Genomic DNA, 23,175 nt, shown 5'->3' on the forward strand with positions numbered 1-23,175 from the left:
AGAAAGGCTTTATAGTAAAAAAAATTACAATTTTATTATTCTTAAATATCATGCCAAGAATGACCAATTTTAAAATATTTCATTTAAAAACAACAAACACCCAAAATTAACCAGTTGTAAATTTTTTAATTTAAAATATAATATTTTACGTCATAATGTATTTCATAATTTTTAAATTATCAATATGAAATGATCTATGATATTTAATTTTATAGCATTATTCGGCATAGATTTCATTTAGAATAGTATTATTCTTCAACAATATTACGTTATAATTTACAACTATGACGTATAGGCAGAAAAGACAAAACGAATTTGTATTGGTAGAAAAATGTCCTTAAATAAAATGTAATTTTTATAAATAATGGAATATTTGTCAATCTGGCAATGAGATAGATTATGTTAAAAACAAATGTACAAATTTTCATTTATTAGAAATCTTTATAGAAGCAAAAATAGAAAATATTACACAGCATATGTATTATTCAAATTTATACGCATTATAAAAATAGTCTAACGGATATTTTATTTGCTATATTTTTTTAAATAACTTTTTTTTTGCTCATATTTATCTATATAGTTTAAACATTCTTGAGAGGAAAAGTAAAATAATGCCCCTACAAAATAAGCATAAAAATAAAAAATATATTTAAAATATTATCATTTTTACATAACTAAACTGTCATATTTTTTATATTTAAAAATAAAAAAATATTATATATAATATTTAAGTAGAATTTTATTATAATTTAAAAAATTACTTATTAAAGTGTGGAAAAGTTATTTAAATTTTACTTTTATTGAAAAATTTTTGTGTTTTTTTTTGTAACAAATATGTATAAATATTAAATTTATAAAAACTTTTTATTAATAATTTTATTAATAATATACTTTACAATAATTTTTTTTATAAAATTAGTTATATTTTTTTTTAAATCAAATTTCTAAATATAAAGTATAAATATTACCAAGGAGTAATTTTTATAAAAAAAAGAAATTACTATTATATATGTTTCTATCTCATAACGTAGTATTTAAATTTTTTTTATCATGTAATGTTATTATATCTAAGTATTAAATATTCATTGCATTAATTTTAATTTGTAATAATTTTTGAATTTTTTTCTGCATTTATTAGCAAAATTTTCTTCATAACATTATGATTTTTTTTTGAAATAAAAAAAAAATTTTTTTTTTAGATATATGTATGAAAAGTAAACAATCTTGGAATAATGCACGACATAATTTTTTTTTATCTAAAATAAAAAGTTGTTTATTCACTTACCATGTCTAAAATGATATATTTTTTAAGATATGTTATAAATATAGATATCTTTTTAACTTTTTTTTTAATATGTATTATATTATTAAGATAGAGTAATAAATATTGTACAAAATAATTTTTTTTTTTAAAATACCTTCTAATAATACATTAACACCTAAATAAAGTCAAGAAAGATACTTTATCGAACAAATACTTTTTTTCTTTAAACAATAAAAATATAGAATGATGTTTAATTTATGTATATACAATAAATCAATTAAATTAAAAAAGTTTTAATAGGATTATTAAAAATAAGTAGATAAAAAATTTTTTATATAATTAAACTAGTTTTTAATTTTGAAAATTAATTATATTCATAAATTTGGAAATATCATTTTAATTGACTTTTGTTAACATTTTAAGCTAAATTAATCTAATTTTTGTTAGAAATTTTTTAAAAGATTATTCACCAAAGATTATGTTATAATTCCATACTTTTTACTATAATTCATTTTAATTTTTACATTAAAAAAATAATAAATTTTCTTTTAATATTAAAAGTTATGAAAATAATATAAATTTTATCAGACAATAATATTAAAAATTTTTCTAAATTTATTATGTAAGTTAAATTGTTTTTTTTTTGTCTAATGCATTTATTTAGTATGCTTTGTTGACTTATTTTTTTATGTAAAATTTAAAAAAAGTATGACTAATATGAAAATAAAAATTAAAATTTTTATTATATATAATTTTTTTCTTTTTTGTCATAAAAATTAATAACTTCAATTTTAATAATAACAATTATTTCATTCATATTTATTATAATTTAAAAATTTATGTAAAGTTTTGTTTATAAAACACAATTATAAAATATTATCTTTAATATTAGCAACACTTAATACATTTAAAAGTTACGTGATGTTAAAGAATTGATTTAAAAAATTATTTAACTTTAATGTTTCACCTCAAAAATCATTGTTCTATGAGAAAATTTATTTTTTTGACTTTTTTTACTTATTTTAAAATTGTATCCTATCATTTATTTTTTTTTATTTGCAATGTTTTTTTGCTATTAAATTATATTTTAACAAATAATAAATAACCTTTGAATGTTCAAATGTTTTGTTGTACTAATTTTATTAATCAAATTAGAAATATATATTGTTTTTATCATGGTCTTCTTTGCACTTAGTAACTTTTAATTTTTCTATTTATTAATAATGCGTCTATCTGTTATTTTATTTCTTTATATATATATATATATAGAAACTAATGCTATTTTTAACAAGTATAGTTAAAAATACAGTCACGTGAATAATTTTAAATTTCGTATTACTTTAATTCAAAATAAGTACAAAGCATAATTTTGATGAATATAAATAATAATAACTATCAAAAGACTTATTTTATTTTCTGTAAAAATATATGTTTATTTAGTTATTCTTCTATATATTTGAAAACTACTCTCAAAGTTATCAGCCAACAGCTGACAATGCACCCTTTTTATCTCTCATTTTATATCATAACAAGGCAAAAGTATATTTATTCTGTCCAATGTCATTCGTTTAAAACTACAATGTAATTAAAAATAATCAATAGCTGGAGGATTTGATAAAATTCTCTACTTTTTTTCATAAGATCACATCTTTTATTATTATCAATAAAAAAAATATTTTATTAGATACTATAGTTTCATGATTATATACATGTGTTTTTTTTAGTTATTTTTATTATAAACAACTGTCTGGGTTATTTATTTTACCAACTAAAATTACAAAAATATATTAATATACGGGTGAAACATTTTATATAGTTGTAAGAGATTTATTTATTTTCTTACAAAAATAAAAAGTTTCACGTGGCTTTTAATTTTTGACAATACTATTAACGTTTTCACATAAGCTACAATATCTATTCAATATTAATTTACTTTCAAATATAATTTTGATTATTGTATTTTAAAGTTGAAGTTATTGAGAACCGGAAATTGTAATTAAGAAAAGTCAATTATTGTATATTTGTATGCTACAACTTTAGTTTGCATAAATAAAGAAGAGACAAATAATTTCAAGAAACATTTAATAATTAAATAATTTTGAAATCAAAACGTTGATGAAGATCAAAAAAGTTTTTATTCTGTTTTCATAGTTATATATATATAAATTGATTTTTCCTTTATTTTAACAACCAACTAATGATAAATAATTTCAAATTGAATGGTTTGTATTTAACTATATTTTTATAAGAGTATTATTCTTTTAATTTATGTCAATTTCATGTTGCTATGACTGAATTGGCATCAAAATTTATCAATAATTATGTTACAAAATTTATGCATAGAACTTTTCAAAGTCTTGTTCTTGCTCGTGATGGACCAAAACTTTTAACAAAATGCCAACCTTCTAAAACAAGTTGGTTTCAAATTGAGATAGACGAAATTGGTAGTGTGGCAAGTGTTATTAAACAACGGGTTAGAAAGTAAGTTCAATTTTAATTATATTACATCTCGTTTTTTTTTTTTCCTACTATTTTTAACAACACTATTATTAATAATTTTAAAAATACATATGATGTATGAATAAAAATTTTAATGAATATTTTTATTCCTCATTGTTTAGAAACATTTTATATATACTAATTTTTTTTTTGTTTCATATTTATTAGATATATAAAATTGATAATTGTATTTTATTTTTAGCTTTCCTCATTCCTGCAATATAGTAAACATTGACTTTTTACTCAATACACCAGATTATGGACTACTTCCTTTAGAACAATGGAGAATAACTATTGATAGAAGTAAAAGAAATGATGGTAATATAGCGACAGCTGAGGGGTTTCATGATGGTTTGACAATTCTCTTAAGATCTATTATTATATCAGCAAGGCAAACTCCATGTCAACGACATCTAGTTCGTAAACAAAATGAAGGACAATTTGTTTTAACTTTTAAAATTTATGAGGGAGATTTTAAACCATTTTTTGGTGATAATGTAAAATTTATTGATCTTGGAAGTGTAAAAACTAATTTTTGTCATATTAATGCTTCTGTAGTATATAGGAAAGATTTTGACTATGATCCAGATATATCTGACTACTATATAATAATGGAAAGAAATATATCAACAAATAATAAAAAATTGTCAAGAGATGTTAGTGAAATATGTATAATTGAAGATGTTATTGTTCATATTGACAATACAGGAAAATCATTTGTCGATGAAAGTTTATGTGTTACATCAAATGTATTTCCGGTATTAGAAAAAAGTGAAACATCAGAGTTAATATCATATGGAAAATCTTTTTCAACATCAAATGAAGAGATACAAAAATTTCGTTCAAGAATAAATTCAGAAATATCAAATATAAGCTCTGAACATCCGATTTTTAACATGAGTATCTCTTCTAATAAAACTCCAACATCTGAAGAAGTTTTAAAAAATAGTCGAAAAGATGAAACAAAAGAAATTATTGAGAAGAATATTATGAGAAAAAGTAATATATCTAATATAAATTTGCCTTTAGAAACATCAATTTTCCCTTTACCTACATCAAATGAACAACAAGATATTCCATTCGGTATATTACTTTCATATTCTGTTGAAGAAGTGCCATCAAAAACTTCACAATCAATTCAAAAATTATTTACATCTAAAAAATCTACAAGTTTTAATAATTCATCTAAAACACTTCACCCTGTTTATGAAGAAACATCATCAACATCATCAGATAATTTATCCACTTCTTTAGATGATTCATACGTTCAAATTATGGGTTACTCAATAAATAAAAATATTCTTAACCCAAAGTATGAATTAACTGCATTTATTCAAGATTTAAAACATGCACCAGATTTAAAATTTGATAACCCACCACCACAATATATTGATATAAAAACAATGTTTAATCTTTGTTTACGTGATATTCAACAACTTTCTACATTATCAACAAATTTTGATATATTTACTAAAGAATTATGCAAAAAAAATAAACATCAAAGTAATATTAACTCTGTTAATTTTTACTAACTTTAAAACATTACTATATTAATAATATAAGCTATCATGAAACCTTAAATTTTCACAGACGGTTACAACTTTTATTTATCTTATCAGACCGGTACACAGGATTTATTTTTCCTGTTTTAAAAATTTTTTTAAATTAAATAATAAATAGTTTTTACGTTTTAATAAATTTATTTAATATGATAATTATAATAAATAAGCATTTAATTGTTAATGAATTTTTTTTAAATATATAATTTTATCAAATATATCATTTATATATCAATTTTAAAAAACAAACTTTTACAATTGTTAATATATTTTAAAAAAAAATACTTGTAAATATTTCTTATGATAACATTTAAAAGTAAACAGATATTAAACTAGAAAATATTAGACAAAAAGTTAATTAGGGTCAAGAAAAATAATAATGTTTAAGTATTTTAAAATTAAAGAGAAAAAAATCGTTACATGACATTAAAACTTGGTAAAGTGTATCTATACATAATTAATATACTATAAAGTAGTTTTTTAATCACAAATGAATAATATTAATCTTGTTGATTGGTTATCTGATAAACTTATTTCTAAAAAATGGGAAGATGCTGAAAATCTTGTAAATTTCTTTACAATAACAAAATGGAAAGATTTCAAAGGTTATGTATGTATTTTTATATATCATTGTAATAATATTTTTTCATTGTTTTTTTTTTAGAATCTTTCTATAAATCGTCTTTCTGATTTACCTGATGAATTTTGCAAATTAATAAAAAAATTAATAGTTGCATTTGATTTTTATTTAGAAGGTAAATATGATAAAGCATTTACGGAACATGCTGAAGCAATAAAAGTATTAACAGGTGAAGTTAGCAATAATAATAAAACTAATTGGTTTTTACCAATTGTTTATGCTTTGGCAGATAATCAAAAACATCTAGCTGGAAAGATTGGTTTAAATGACTACGATTCAAGAAGGAATGAAGCATATTTAAACTGTAGTGGAGTTATAAGAAGTATTCTTACAATGTGTTCGGGTGACTCAAAAACAAGAAAAGATATATCAAAACGAGTTGGTTTGGTAAATATTCTTAATCATTGTATGAGATTAGGATTTTTAACATCTAATTTTACTGGTCTTGGTCCTGTCATTAATTTAATTGAAAATGATGAAGAATTACAAGGATTTGCTACAAAAAAAGATTTAGTAATGTATAATTATTACCTTGGTAAGCATAGTTTGTTTGAAGATGAACTGGAACGTGCAGAAAAATGTTTGACATTTGCCTTGTATAATAATCATCCTGATTATACTGAAAATAGGAAGAAAATACTTGTTTATTTAATCACTGTAAAGTTATTACTGGATCAAGCACCACCAAAAAAATTGTTATGTGAAAGTGGTCTTGAAGCATTCCTTCCTGTAATTCAGGCTGTTGTTGATGGTAATCTTTCACATCTTGACAAGGCATTAGAAAAACATGAATCATTTTTTATTCAATATGGTATTTTATTACTTTTAGAAAAGTTAAAACAAACAACATTTCTTATACTATTTAAAAAAATGTACTATGATGTTTTTAATTGCCAACATTTGATTCCAATTAAAGCATATTATTTGGCATTACTTGCACAAGATTATACAGAGTATGATGAAAAATCTGTTGAAGCATTATTAGCTGTCATGATTAGTGAGGTATATATAAATTATCTTTTTTTTAATTATTATAAATTTATTTTATTTAGAAAAAAATAAGAGGATATCTTTCACACTCTCATAGAAAAATTGTGCTTTCTAAACAAAATCCATTTGGAAGTTAAATTATGGAGAAAATTATTTTATATTTATTTTTAATTTTACTATCTCCCTTAAATAAAATTCGTTATTTATATTATATTAAAAAAATTTGAATGAAAGTTTGGTTTTATTATTAATTAATTATAAATTTAACATGGAAGAAAATCGAATCCTGAATATTTAATGCAAATTTTTTTTATGAATAAAGAAATCTCGTTGACGACACTTATATATCATCGTACATTGTAGAGATGAAAATGATTAAGTAACCGGTCTGCATATATAAAATCACGTCGAACTTTTCATAAGGTAAATTCATTGATATTTCACAAATATAATGATGACCATGAGAAACGTTTTGTTGGATTTTTTATTTAATTTTTTATTAATATTATAAGTGAAATCTTTTAGACTATTACATTTTATTAATATAATTGTGTAGTTTTTAATGGTTACTTTTATTTTAATTTAATTTTTTTTTCTTTAAAATAAATAAACATTATTATTTTAAAAACTGTTTTATAAAATTTATATAAAACTAGGTTTTTTTTCAATAGTCTTTTTTTTTAATACTATTTTTATCTTTAATCATTTACTAAAAAAGATAATTATATATTTCTATTTTAGTAAAATAAATTAGAAAATAGTAATTTTAAATTTACATTCCATCATTTATATAACATATATAATATGCCCTTTTTATAAATTAATTTTTCTTTCATTTTCACTTATATTATGTAATTTTATTTTAATCTTTTGTAGCATCAGATCAGATTAAAATTCATATATCTTTTATTTTCATTTTCAATGAATACATTCATCTACTTGTTGATAGATGTAGACATTAACGCATCTAATTTCAATATTTTATTTCCCACCCCTTCACGATGATCAAGAATTTGACATATCACATCTATATATATATATATATATATCCATACATTTTTCTAAATAAATACTACCACTACACATTTAATTATTGTCTCAATTTCATTTTATTTTGAAGCGCACAATTTTTAAATTTTCTTCATTAAAATGTTTTATAAATTTTGTAGTGTTAGAGAGAAATGAAGATGATTTCTTAGTTATCGCTAACCTCATTATTTCAAACATCTTTATTCATATGTAGTAATATTTTTAATCATTTATCTATATCAACTACCTAATTTGTTCATTATCCCTTCTTTACCTAACATCTAATTATAAAAGATTTTCTTTATTCATTATATATTATCTAAAATGAAAAATTTTTAATAGCGTTCTACTTCTTAATGATTACATAATTTTTAGAAATTTCATCTTTATTTTTAACAATATTTATCAATATATTACTGTTATATTTTAACCCATATTTGTTACTTTTTTTTAACATAATACTATTAAAAATATAAATATTTTAATATACTATTTTATTTTTAGATAATTTTGTTACAAATGGCTAGTTGCGCTTTTTGGCGCTTTAAAGCCTCAAATAATTTATTTCTAATTCTTTCGACCTTAATTCTGGTATTAAATATTCAAATTCAAAGTCAATCATTTGATTATGTAAGTTTTATAGTTTTATTTAATATTTAAAATCCAAGTATTAATAATTTTTATCTTTATCTGACCATATATAATCTATTATATATGACTATTATTATAAAATTTACCTCAATGTTAATTTTCTTAAATTGAATGTCTCATTTAACATAAACTATCATATTATTAATAACTACATCTATAAAATTTTAGTTATATTAATATTTATAATTTAAAGTTATTAGATATTAAATAGTTATTTTGTTATTAAATATACATATATTGTATATAATATTTTTAATAATATTATAAAAATTTTTATAAATCAAATAATAATTGAAGAAAATAATTGCTATGATCTACTTTTAAAATAAAGAATAATTTAACATAAGATAAATGTTTAGAAAAATTTTTAATGTAAAAGCCGATTAACATATTTTATTTTATAGTTTTTTCTTTTTTTTTTGTTTTAACATATCTTATATTATTAATTTATTGTATGTTTCAAATAAGATTTTATATATTCTTTTAAATAAAATATAATTGGTATACTTTTTAACTTATTAATATACCAACAAAAAGTTTTGTATATTTAATTTTCGCTTTTATTAGAAAATAATATTTGTGAATACTCTTCAATTTCTTTAATATATTATGTAATTATTTGATATTAAATAGAATAAATGAAAACTTGTATTTTTGAAATGATTCATTATAATGATAATATTTCAATAGTATAATATATCTAAATATATAACATTTTATTTTTTTAGGATGATAATAATACACGAACACATCTTAGAGGTATACAAAAATTACAAAGGATTAATGAAATGACTCAAGAAATATATGCTAAACAGGATGAAAAAATATTAAATAAAAATTCTTATCTTGATAATGATCAATCAATTAAATCTGTATTAAATGAACAATTAAATGAAAAAAATTTTCCAAGAAAAATGCCTGTTATATCGGATGAGCCGGTTTTTTCAAGTGATGATAGAAGTAAAGTTATTAAAGTTAAACATAGAAAGTCATCTACACCATCAAATTATCAACCTGAAGCATTCTTTGAACCATCAAAAGAAAATATCATTAAAAGACCAGTTAATCAAGATACAGTTGACAACGTCAATGAAATGATGGATAAAGTTAAAAGTAGATTTGTTATAAATGAAAACAACAATAATATTAATGTACTTGAAAGAGAAAAACAATTAATTAATAATCAAAAAATAATTACTAATGAGGAAATATTAAAAAAGGAAAGAATAGAAAGAATAAGGGCACGATGGACAAAACTTGGTCCTATTATAAAAAATAGAGTTAATAGGCTGTTTTCAAAAGCCAGATTATCTCAAAATTATAGTATAGGTAAAGAAATTAGAAGATTTAGCACTACTACACCAAAAACATTTGAATTAGATAAAAAACAATCAATTGAAAATAATTTTGATGTTTTAGCACAGGTAAATTATAATAATAAACCTGTACTTCATTCAGTAAGAACAATGACTAATGATAAATTTTTGGGCCAAAACCAAATAAAAAATATAGATAAGTTTGAACGTATTAATAAACCACCAATTGCAAGACCAACATTTGGTAATGAATATATAAATATAGGTAAGTAAAATTCGTATAAATTAAAATTTTAAAATATTTTTTTTAGATAATAAAAATGTTGAGGATGATTATCACAATAGAGCTTTAAGTGATATTGGGGAACAACGACAAACTAACTATAGATATTTTAATAAAATATCTTCAAGACCTAGATTAAGAATTCGAAAACCAGGTTGGAAATATGAAAATTTTTAAATGCTTTTTAAAATTTTATTTTTTGCACCTTTTTTTTTAATATATTTTTTTTATATTTATATTTTTTTTTTAGAAAATCCACCTAAAGCTCAAGCTATGATGAATGATGTTGTTAGGTCTGCTGGTTCAAGTGTATCAAATAGACAACCGCTTTTACTTCCTGAATTATCACCGATAACTAATGAAGATTCAAACGAATTTGGAAATAGTAAAATGTTAAAATCATTACCATCAATTAATGAAAGTGGTGATATGTCAAGTTCATTAAAATCAGATGAATCAAACGAGTCTTTGGGGGAATCATTAGAGACGTCATTCGAAAATACAGCATCAAAAATTGATGGAAATTCTAAATCTGATGAAAGGGACGATTTTGAAGAAAATTTTAAAACAAAACAACCTGTAAATGTTGAAATTGAACCGCCTTTAGAGCCATCAAAAGAAATATCTAGTTTTTCCATTAATCAATCTAAAAAGTATGTCTAAATTTTATTTTTTTTTTTATTATTTTTTTTTAAAGAAAATTCAAAGAAGAAGGAGATAGTGGAATTCTTCCACAAAATTCTGGACTTAGACCAGTTGCACCACCTTCAGAATTTAGTGGAGCAGGTGGTTTTGGATCTGGATTTGGTGGAGGAAGTGCTAAGTTTAATTCAGGTCTTAATTTTGAAGAAAACTCTGAATCGCAAATTTCTAAAATATCAAAAGAATCATCAACAACAAAAGATAATAATTTATTTGGTTTAGCTTCAAATAAAGAAAAAGTTGAACAGGAAGAGGAAGAAAATATAGAATTAGAAAATGGTGATACCGGTTTTAGTAAGTCTAAAGGTCCTTCTTTTGGTGATGATGGTTCAGAAAATTATTCTAGAAAAGGACCACAATTTAATACAGAAAATTTGTTTACAGGTGATTCAGCATTAAATGTAAATAATAAAGGTCCAACTGGTGATGGTTACGGACCTCCAATTGATAGTGGTGCTGCAATTCCACCACCTGTTCATGGTATAAGTTATGGAGGTGGTGCTGCCGGTGTCGGAAATATAGGTATGGTTGAAAGTTTTACACAAAATCCACCAACAACTGTTAAACCATCTGCATTATTAAATATACTTAACAAAGCTGATCAAGGTATTAATCAAGCTATTACTCATTTTGAACGTGGAAGTCCTGTTGAAACAGCTGCTATTGATATTTTAGAAGTAGCCTTAGGTAGTCAAAGATTAGATAGTCAGGCAAAATTACTTGGTCATGTTGATAGAACATTTGGATTAGATAATCTTCAAAGATTACAACGTTGGGCAAATACTGGTGGAGCATTAGATATGTTAAAAGAACAATTTGCTAAAATTGCAAAAAATTATAGACCACCAGCAGATTTGCTGCCAACAATTCCTCCACAATTAGAATACCTTTTTTCTCCATCAAGTAGTGGAAAAAAATAAATTATCAATTTAAATATGAAAATTCTCTTAATAACTAGCATTCCTGCTCAAATAAATTTGCCATCATTATAAATTAAACATTCTGTAACAAATATTTAATAATAATTACTTTTGTATCATCAAATTAATATCTCTTAAAATTATTATTTAATTATTTATTTATTGTAAAATAATTTATTATTTTTAATAATTAAACTTTTATTGAGAAAAAAAATTTTTTTTTTTTAAATATTATTTGATAAGAATATGTATTTAATAAACATAAGCTTAAAACAATTTTTTTTTCTTGATTTTGATTAACGTAACCTTGTAAACAATAAAAATGGTCAACAAAAAAATAAATTTATTTATTTTAATCAACTTTTTTTTTTATCATTAACTGTTTACGAATTTTGGACATTTATCATTATTCAGCAATATATGTGTACAAATGGTTAAATGTTTGACTTAAAAATGAACAATGCTTCATGTTTTGACAAGGTTTTGTTTTGACATAATGTCCAAGAAATAACTTGATAAACGTTATTGTATACAAATTTACACCAGGTTATCTATATTGTAGAGTATAAAATTAAATATTTTTCATAGGGTTGCCATTTATTTCTTTTAATCATTATTTTTTTATTTACTTTTTTTTTTTAATAAAATGGTTAAAATATCTAACTTTGATTTAAATAAAATATCAAGAGACAAAGAGTGTTCTAAAGTTGAAACATCCACCGGTAAGTATCTTACATATATATTATACTCTTTTTTTAATTTTATTTTCTCTATAATATTTTGTTTCACCTGTTCTCTCTGTACATAAAAAAAAAAATAAAAAATTAAAATTTTTTCTATTGCCACCCGTTCGCCTGGTACGATTAATCATAAGAAACCTAAGTTTTTTAAAATACTTTACGAAATATATTTGTTTAAAAATATAGTTTTTACATAATTATATAACTCTTTACAATATATTTTATTGTGGTATCTCTGTAGCTTTTAACGAAAGTTTATTTTAATCTGTTCAACAATATTTCACTGAACAGATAAATGGAAACATTCTAGGTGTAAACAAAGTTTAAGCTTTTTTAAAAGGTAAATAGATGAAATAATAGATCTACCATGTTTTTCGATAGTGGAATTTGAGGAAGTAAATTTAAACATATTATAAGATTTAATATTTGTTTTTTTTCTATTTTAATATTATTCTAAAATATTTAAAATTTATTTCTATATGACTAGACAATGTTTTTTTTTTTAATTTTTAACTAAATTTTATTGAAAATATTAACAATACTAGTATTAATTATAATTTTAATAATTATGATGCATGAATCATATTATATTAAGATATAAATAATATCAACCTCATCATAATCAAAAGATCGTCATGAAGAAGTATATTTTATTTTTAAAATTGAAAAATAAATAGTTTGTTTAATGAAAATATAATTGTTTGCCTTATAATTATATAAATAGACATACAATTTATCAATTAAAAAAATTTAAATTATTTTTATTCATTCAAGGGTAACCTTCGAAATATTAATAATATAAATTTTTGTAACGTCATAAAAAAATTATTTAACATCACAAAAATAATTTATTAATTTTTGGTTGTCTTTTAAAAAAAAATTAATAGCCAATCCATGTGATAAAATAAAATATAATAAATTTTGTATATCGAAGGCCAATCAACATATTTTGACACAAAAATGTTTTGTCTTATTTTTCTTTATTAAGTATTTTGTAACTTTTTAAGGTCATGAACATTTAATAAACTGATAAAAACAAAAATTTTATATTATTGTTCCAATAACATACTATAATAATATCCCTTTAAAAATTATAATAAAATAATTATTTATGAGAAAGAAGAAAGTAAAAAATTGTAAAAAAAAAAATTCTATTTGCAAATAATTAATATAAGATATAAATGTTGTAAAAAAATAAAATTAAAAAAAAACATTAGTTCTAGTTACTGTATTATATATAACTCAGTGCTATATTTTTTTTATTAATAGATATTTAAATGTTTTTAAAATATTCTAAACAAAAATACTTAACATTATTATTTGATAAACACTTCCTAAATCATGACGTGCCATCATCTTCTCTAGGATTCTATTTAGCCCACATCCCTACTGACCTAATACCTTAACTATCTTTACTTAAATTTTTATAATTATCTCTTCATATTTTAACTATTTTTTTCAATTTTTTACAAAACCGAACACCATAATGAGAAAATTGAACATGGGCATTTTTAAAATGAAATTGACATACTTTTTTAACACTCGAACAGAGAAAAAATAAGATTTTCTAAATTTGACGGGTTATTTTTATGTGGAAGTGTCATATAGTTAGTAACCTGTAATTTAGATTTTTTTTTTTACTTATTTTTATATTTTGGTTTATAACCTAGTTTCATTAATTATTTTTTGTTTAAATGCCATTCTCAGGTATATAAAAAAAGTAGTTTTTTTTTTCTTTCTTATTTGTTAATTATAAAATAACTTTATTTTATACTTGATTATTTTATACAACATTAAGCAATATTAATGTTATTTTTAATACTTATATATATTTTAAGTCTCCCGCTGCTAATTTACACTTTAATTTTATTTATACATGAACATTAGGTTTAAAAGAAAATAAAGAAACAAATTAAAAATTTTTTATGAGACATTATTGTGAACATTGTCAATTTTAAAAAGCGACCTACTTTGAATGTAACAAAGTGTTCATCTAAGTTACAATATATCTTTATTATCATTTTTTTTTTTACAATAAAAATATTTTTAGCCAACCGCAAAGCTATTTAATTTTCAATGTTATAATATTTTCTTTTACTTTTTTTTTTCTTTCCACTACACAGTTGTTTTTATACTTTTATATAAGCCATACAACATAGGTACCTGCTTTTTGTGAAATTAATTATTTCAAATCACAAAAGTTATCGTGATTCCCTATCAAAGTATTTAAAAAAGCCGGACAGTATAAGAATTCTTACAAAAAATAACTTATTGTCCTCACTACAATTTTCTCATTATAAAAACATCTTTATTTTTATGTTAAAAAATAACAAACCTTATTAACACTGGTCCGTTGATTAAACTTATTTTTATTCACAAACTATTTACATAAAAATCAAATTTACAATTTGTTTTGTGAAGCCCTTATAAACAATTTGTTGATCTTTTAATATTTAAAACCGTTCAAGTTTTTATTATATATCGAGAAAAAAAAATAAATAATCCGGTCATTTTTTTTTAAATTGTTGAACAGTCAAAAACAAACACATACAACTATTGTCAATATTTATGGGTCTTTTAAATATTTTTATAACTTTTTAACTTTTCTAACAAAATCAACTTTCTCAATAATATATTCCCTACCGTTACAATATTTATTATAATTTGCGCAGACATTTTTTTTTTTATTAATAATTCTTCACAAAATGTCTGAGATTTCAAAAAAAAAAAAAAATAAGTTTGTTTTTATGCCATTCACCTGATAGTTAAGGTTTTTATAAAAAAATTGTTTCTAAATAACATGTTTCTTCTAAGCATTAAGCGTTAACTGAGAATAATTGTTATTATTCTAATTTATACTTCTAATATAAAGTTGTTTTTATATTTAACATTTTTGCAAAAAAAAAAAACTTTTAATAACATTTCATAATTTGCTAACATGTTAATGGTTTAATATTTACATTTTATTTCTTCATTCATTTATGAATTTTTATTTTTAAATTTATAATAAAATTTATACATATAAGCCAATTTTTACTATTTTAATAATATATAAAAATGGTTTAAAGTATTATACCAATCTAGCAATTAGTGTTTATGATATTTTTTAAAAAAAATTTTTTATAAACATGTCAATTGTGTTTAAGATTCATGTTTTTTTGATAGTAGCTAAAAAATAGAACTTGTAATTAGGGTACGGCATTTAGTGATAAACATTTGATAAAATGTGTAAGTTTATTTTTTATATACACTTCTGGCAAGTTTAAATGTTTAAAAAATACTTGAAACTGCCTCATGAAAAGTAATTAAAAATTCTGTGGAATTTTTTCATTTAAATATATACATAAACAGACTTATACTTTTTTCTTCCTTATATTTCTAAGAATTTTTATTTAGTACATATATACTTATTAAACAAGTATAAATATGTACAAAAAAATACTTCCTTAATTAGTAAAATTATATTATATAAACTTTTTTAAACTTTGTTATTAATTTTCATCATAAAAATTAACCATATGAAATTTAAGTCTACCAATTCACAAATCAAAGAACATTTTAATTATTTTTTTTATTTTATCTTTAAAAAATATTATTATCACAATTATTATACAAAATTTGTTTTTTAAACATTGAAATGCCATATTTATTTCATGAATCATAAAATTCTGTTGAAATATATATATATATATATATAGAAACTATTTTAAAACAATATTTTTTAAATAAAAAAAAACATTTATATAGGTAAATTATTTTATATTTTCCTATTCATATATGATAATAACTTCAAAATAGTTTTAATTATCAATTATTTGTTTCTTAATAAGCTTATTGTCAAATAAAACATTTATTTTCTTTTAACAAAAAAATATGTCTTTTATCATTTTTCACTGTTTTTTTTGCATTGAATTTAAATTATATATACAATATTTAACAATATCCTCATCAACTTTACTTTATCTTTGAATAAAACTGATTGTTTATGAAAGCAAAAATAGTGAAGCTGGTTTTTATGTAAACCTTTGTTTTCAAAGCAGACATATATATATATATACATATATATGTATATATATATATATATGCACATATATAATATATATAAATGTATTTTGACCATTATAAAGGGAGAACTTCATGTCGCTTTATTTTGATCAAAAACATGATGACCAATAAAAAAATAAGTGGAATTATCCGAGGAAAAATTTATTTTGATTAAAAATAGTAAAAAAAGAGATATTTGTATGTAGACATATTGGGTTTTTTAAAAGGTTATTATAAAATAATATTAAAAAAAAATTTTTTTTTTATCTTTTTTTACCCTTTGATGTTTTTTTTTTTCGGAGTAGCGTTTGCGCATATATGCCGATTATGTATATAAACATTTTTGTTAACTAGATTTAAATATGAATCATTAAAATAAAAAAGGATCATGCCTTTCATTGTTGCCATTAGACATAGATTTATTTTTATTTTATTTTATTTTTTTTTTTTGATGAAAACAACATTATTATATACTGTAACATTTTTTTTTTTTTAAAAACTTTAAATATTATAACTTAATAGTCTAGTTTTAATTATTTTTCACTTTCTTTTATATGCCAACATCCTACAAAAATGATATAATTATTAAATTGTGGAAGCCCTTGATTGTTACAGCCTTAAGGAAAACATCTAGAAACATAATTCTATTTTACTGTTAATTTTAAATATAAAATCATGTTTTCTAAACTTTCTATTTAATTTTTTTACTTATAAATATTATTGTAAATAGTGTAATTTTGTTAGACGTAAATATTATTAATCTCAACATTATATATAATTATCATATTCAGTTATAATTAATTTCTTATGTACTTTATATATTAATAATTACACAATTCTTGTGATTACATTTTTATATTTCATAATATATATATTTTATTTTTAAATTATTTTATATATTGACTATAATATGATTATTTTAAATATAAAAAAAAAATTAAATAATTAATGAGAATAAACAATCAGTTTAATACTGTTGATGACCCTTTTTTTTTTATAATGTTTCAACATTTAAAAATATGCAAAATTGCAAAAAATCTATTGTTTACAATTTAAAAATGATCTCTAAATACCAATTTGACTGCGAATCAAGAAACATAAGTATGAAATAAATATGTACACATGTAATATTGTTGCGAACATCTCTCTGTTTATAAAAAGTTTCCGATGTTTATTTGTTTATTTTTACATACATTCATTGCATTGTAATTTTTTGTAGCCGTTCGTGCCAGTTGATGGTTGACGGTGAAAATAAGTTGATTGTTCCATTATTGTAAAATTATTGTGAAAGAGATAGGAGATTCAAAGATGGTATAAAAATTTATTTTTATCAGAATCACTTAAAAAAAAAGGGACATTGTGAATTGTTTAATTTTTCTGTCTATTTATTTAATATTATTATTGCTAGAAATGTTGCATATAGCAAGTGGTATTGAGTAGTTGTTGACATTTTTTTTAACTTTAAAGGCCAATTAAATAATTTAGAAATATTTTAATAATAAATTGTTTGATGATGCTTTGTCTAATATTATATCATTATATGAGATTTAGAAATTATTACGAAATGTTATTTAAATAGTTAAAATGTACTTTGAATATAATAAGCATGATGGAAAATTATTATTATTTTTATTATATCATTCACGTATAAAAATTTTTCAAAATAAGGTATTTTTTTTTTAATTAATGGGATATCCTATAACTACGACTATTTAATAAACAACTTTTCTATTTCTCGAAACCTTACCATATTATTGGCAAAACAATTACTCCCAGAGTTTAAATGAACTATTTAAAAAAAGGAATTTAGAAGCCTTATTACATTGTACTTTCTATCAAATTACAAAACATCTAGGCAAAAACAATGTTTAATATTATTTCTATATTTCATATATACAAAAACAACTTTGTTTTTTAATAATCATGTTTTGATTTATATTAAACTTATTTTTTATATCCAGAGACATGTAAATTTTTTATGTTTGGTTACTGAGGTATTAAAATAACGTGATAAATAACTGTGACTTATGTATGTCCTTATTAAGAATTAAAAATATGGTAAAATGCAGAAGTTACATGGAATTACTAGATTTAGCCAAACACACACCTTTGATGTACTTTTTGTTTTTGTTAATTATTTTCATAGTATTAAACTTTTCAGGAATATTTTAAAAATTTTATTAGTTACTTATATAAAAGGTAAACATTATATATATGTATATATTTCAATTGAAAAATAATATTTTTCTCTATTAATTTAGCAAAAACTTCTAAATGAGTAAAAAAAAATTTTTTTTTTAAGTTTTCGTGAAATAGGTATCATGGTTATACATGATACATTATAATAATATATTTAAATCCATGAAATTATTGATGTGTTAGTATATATTTAAAATGTTTTTGCAACATGCCACATTATTTTGAAACAATTTTATTATCAGTTGTTTTTTGATATTTAATCTATAAATATGATTAACTTAGGTACTACTTTAGACACACCTGATCAGTAAGACATGAATATGATTAAGACAAAACGTTACATCACTTTTACTATCTGTTTTTTTTTTTATTCTTTATATTTAATATTAACTTTCATTTTATTCATTTTTATTATTTTTTTTTATTTCTTTTAAAAAAAAATAAAATTTGTCAAAGTAAAAAATATTGTCACTTACATATGATATTATTAATCATATAAAATTTGTTACAAATTTCAGCAAAAAAATATTTTAAATTTTCAATATCTTCTTTTATCTCTATAAATGTATAGTTTATATTTTATTAATATTTTTACATTTTTGTTCACGTCAAGATTAGCCTATCAAAATAGTTTAAGAGGATTTTTCTGCAATACTAAAAAAAAAAAAACTATATACTTTTTAAAAGTTGATTTTTGTTGTCTAAAAGTTAATAACAGGTAGTTTATTAAATGAATCTTTTTCAAGACGTACTAAGTCTTTGTCCTTTATTTTTTTATTCATAAAAAAATAATTTAAATTATATAAAATAGATAAAAATTCTAAATTCTGAAATATTTCCAGGATTTTGTTATAGAAGAATCTAGGAAATATTGGATTATCCATCTTTTACAACTTTTCAAGAATGTTTATATTCATTTATTTAACAATATTTTTGAACTGTTGAAACGCCTATATTGTTAGATACTTATATAATGTTACGTTTATAATAATATTCATTATCCCTTGTTATTGCCCTTTTATGTTTTTCTATTTTAACGAAGTGCAACTGCTTTTAACTAAAATGTGTTGTAAACTTGTTTAATCTTTTATTATATTCCAGATTCTATAACAGTTTTAACCTCGATAAATAATTCTGAAAATTTATCTTCTTCTACATTAATAGAAACACAAGATCATTTATTTTTTAATAATTTACAAAAAAACTTAGATTCAGTTAATTTGTTAGCTAATTGTACTACTGTAAATAACTTTCAAGAACACCAAAGATTACTTCAAGCTTTATTTAATTATAATTTAATACTTCCAGTTGTTAAGAAAGATTTTTCTGACATATCAAATATGCTGCGGTTTGAACCTTTTAATGCTTTTTCGGCTTTAAATGTTGCTGCAGTTTCTGGATTTAATACAGATACATTAAAGACTGGAACACAGAAACGTGTTTATTATTGTCAACGATGTCTTAATCACGATAGATTGGAACCAAGAAAAAATCATAAATGTGAATGTGCATATGCTAATTGTAGTTGTCCTAAATGTATTTTAGTTGAAAAAAGACGTGTTTTAAATACACAATTACATGAATTAGAAGATGTATCTGAGTCCCCAATAAATTTGGAACATGTAAAAAAAGAAGTTGATGATATATATAATGATAATGGTGATGATAATGGATCTTCATCTGAGCATTCTGCTGGTGGAAGAATTAAAGGAGGTTAGTTTTACAAATATAAATTAGTTAAATAATGACAATTTAATATATACTGACATGCTCTCATACATAATTAATGTCTATTAATAATTTTTACTAGTCACAAGCATGGCGATATTTATTTTATGTTATATATATATATATATATAGATATATATAAATCGGATTCTTAAAATATATTAAAAATTAATATTTTTAAAAACTCCTTTTATTGCTATTATCAAGTGACATATACATGCATAAACATATATTTTTACAAGTATGTTTATTTTGTCGCTTTAAATATTACATGCCATCTCATATTATCTCTCTTTACTATAACGAAAAAAGAAAAAAAAAAAAAAACTAAATTTCACATTGTTTTTTATTTTTGCCTTTTTGAGAAACATATTTTAAACTAAATATATATATTTAATAAATATATTTAATGGTTGTATAAATTTTTTTTTCTTACTATTTTAACTATTATTAAAAGTAAAATTAACTTAGTAACTTTCGGTTTTAAATATTAGTAATTTTTTTATGGTAATTTTTTAATATTTTTGTCCACATTTTTTAAAATAAGAAACAGTTGTTGACAAAACGAAAATAATTATATTCTAAGAATACATTGAAATATAATAGATATTTGAGTAAGAAGGTTACTGATAATAAAGTTAATTTGTTTTTCAAAATGACCACAACTAATGGTATTTTTTTTAGAATGACGGAATTTGTTTTTAAAAATGTTTATGTAAAAAGTATAAACAATATTATTGTTTTGATGTTCTGATATATATATATATATATATATGTGTATAGAATACTTTGAAATTTTTTGAGAAAATAAAAAAACAAATTGAATAGAAGGAAAATCAAAAGTTTACTAAACATCAAAAACTAACTCTTAGATCTAGAATTATAATTAAAGCATATAAATTGACTTAAAAATATACATAACATAATAGTTAATATAGTTTTATTGTTATATAATATATACCTTTGATTTGTTTTTAAATATTTTTCATTATTATCATCATCTTTGGCTTAGAAAGTTGTAGCATTTTGTTGTTTTTCAACAATCATAATACTTTTAACCGTTGACCGTGCAATAAAATTTGAAGTTTTAGAATAAAAAAATTTTTTTTTATATTCTTTCATGAAATAAAAAGATAAAATTATAAAATAAGTAATGCTTGAAAATTTTTTATGTCAATTTTTTTTTTATTATACTTATTATTCTTTTCATTTTATTGCTAAGCTATTTATAAATATGTCTTTTTGTTTAAAAATTACTTTTAACCACATCGATAGTGTAAATTATTTAAACATATCTATAATTCATTTTAAATTATATTGAAACTTTCACGTAATCACATATTAATAGCTTTATTTACTTTATTGCTCCAAAAGACATTCTAACTATTTAACATTATTATTTAATATCCATTAACTTTTTAACATCATTGCCTTTCCCTCATATATGTTTCATTTTTTTTTTATTGAACACCGCCAAAATTTCCTGCTTACTTTTACATACATTTGTTTCTCTTTTTTCTAAACGGGCTTGAAAACATATTTGACGGGTCTCTAGGACCGAAGAACGTTTCAAAGACTATTTGAAGATAAGAAAAATATAAATATAGTGAAGTCAGCTGCCTGGTGCCACCAGTCACTTTTTTTTATATTTGTAGCGCAGTATATCAAGAAACAATGACAACATCGTGTGAAATTATGAGATACCGAGTAATTTAGTAATTTATATATTAGAATCATATTTATTGAAACCTTATTAGACAAAAAAAAAATTAGATCCTTTATCAAACAAATAATTTTTTATATAAATTATTTCAAATTTTAAATGGAGCAAATAAATGCCAATAAAATTAATATGTATCTCTTTCCTTTTTTTCATATTCCTTTTTCTTTTTGTCTTTTCCAATAATTGTATTTTTGGACATACTAAAAGAAATTTTTTCCACACAATATGTATAAACATTTTGAAACATTTTAATGATTTAATTTAATGTTTCAATATTTACATTAAACATATTTATATTCTTTTACTCTGTTCCTATTATTTGTAGATTGTTTATCACCAAACATTATTTTTTTTTCTTCTATATGTTATAAAAACATTATGTTTACCTCATTATTTTAAATTTTGCAAAAATATTTATGACCGATGGCCTTACTCTGCGTTCGTCTTCATGTTCTTCCGTGCCATTCTACTCTTGTCTCGGGAAACATTTTCAAGATTTACTTCTTTTTGTCATTTTATTTAACTATCTATATTTTTTTTTTTTTTGCAACAATGTTCGAGAACACCGAATGTAAGAAAATGTTGTAGACTAGGATATTTCAACAGTTGTCATCTTTATCGTTCTCTTCAATTATTTAAGCTCATAAAAAGAGTATACAAAACAAGGGTATAATAATAACTAGCCCCGAGTTTGAAGGCCGAGAGAGAAAAATTAAAAATGTTTGTACATATATTTATTCTCGGGTTTTTATATTATTTTGATATTTGCAAAAAATAATGCAGATAAAAAGTCAGCCAGACCCGTTCCTCATTTTGCATGTCCCCGTGCTAGTCTAATATGAATACAGATACTTTATTATTAAAATAACCAACACTTTTATTTTCTCA

The 23,175-nt window shown here is 21.1% G+C and overlaps 4 protein-coding genes across 4 annotated transcripts; all 4 read left to right on the forward strand.

The window, feature by feature from the left end:
• Nucleotides 1-3,551: 3,551 nt before the first annotated feature.
• Nucleotides 3,552-5,295, forward strand: SRAE_0000014500 (Autophagy-related protein 13; the record flags this gene model as incomplete). The annotated part of the gene is made up of 2 exons (XM_024645995.1): nt 3,552-3,745; nt 3,966-5,295. The coding sequence occupies 2 exons, from the start codon at nt 3,552-3,554 to the stop codon at nt 5,293-5,295; spliced, it is 1,524 nt and encodes a 507-aa protein (XP_024500223.1).
• Nucleotides 5,296-5,812: 517 nt separating this feature from the next.
• Nucleotides 5,813-7,089, forward strand: SRAE_0000014600 (Proteasome component (PCI) domain and PCI/PINT associated module domain-containing protein; the record flags this gene model as incomplete). Its single annotated transcript, XM_024645997.1, has 3 exons — nt 5,813-5,932; nt 5,987-6,964; nt 7,015-7,089. The coding sequence occupies 3 exons, from the start codon at nt 5,813-5,815 to the stop codon at nt 7,087-7,089; spliced, it is 1,173 nt and encodes a 390-aa protein (XP_024500224.1).
• Nucleotides 7,090-7,264: 175 nt separating this feature from the next.
• SRAE_0000014700 (Hypothetical protein) lies at nt 7,265-11,853 on the forward strand (the record flags this gene model as incomplete). Its single annotated transcript, XM_024645998.1, has 7 exons — nt 7,265-7,281; nt 7,333-7,375; nt 8,486-8,611; nt 9,361-10,213; nt 10,260-10,385; nt 10,482-10,884; nt 10,929-11,853. 7 exons carry the CDS (start codon nt 7,265-7,267, stop codon nt 11,851-11,853), a joined length of 2,493 nt encoding a protein of 830 aa, XP_024500225.1.
• An 8,323-nt stretch (nt 11,854-20,176) lies between these two features.
• SRAE_0000014800 (DM DNA-binding domain-containing protein) lies at nt 20,177-20,554 on the forward strand (the record flags this gene model as incomplete). Its single annotated transcript, XM_024645999.1, has 1 exon — nt 20,177-20,554. One exon carries the CDS (start codon nt 20,177-20,179, stop codon nt 20,552-20,554), a length of 378 nt encoding a protein of 125 aa, XP_024500226.1.
• Nucleotides 20,555-23,175: the final 2,621 nt, after the last annotated feature.

The sequence above is a fragment of the Strongyloides ratti genome, scaffold srae_scaffold0000001, assembly GCF_001040885.1.
Source record: "Strongyloides ratti genome assembly S_ratti_ED321, scaffold srae_scaffold0000001".
Taxonomy (NCBI): domain Eukaryota; kingdom Metazoa; phylum Nematoda; class Chromadorea; order Rhabditida; family Strongyloididae; genus Strongyloides; species Strongyloides ratti.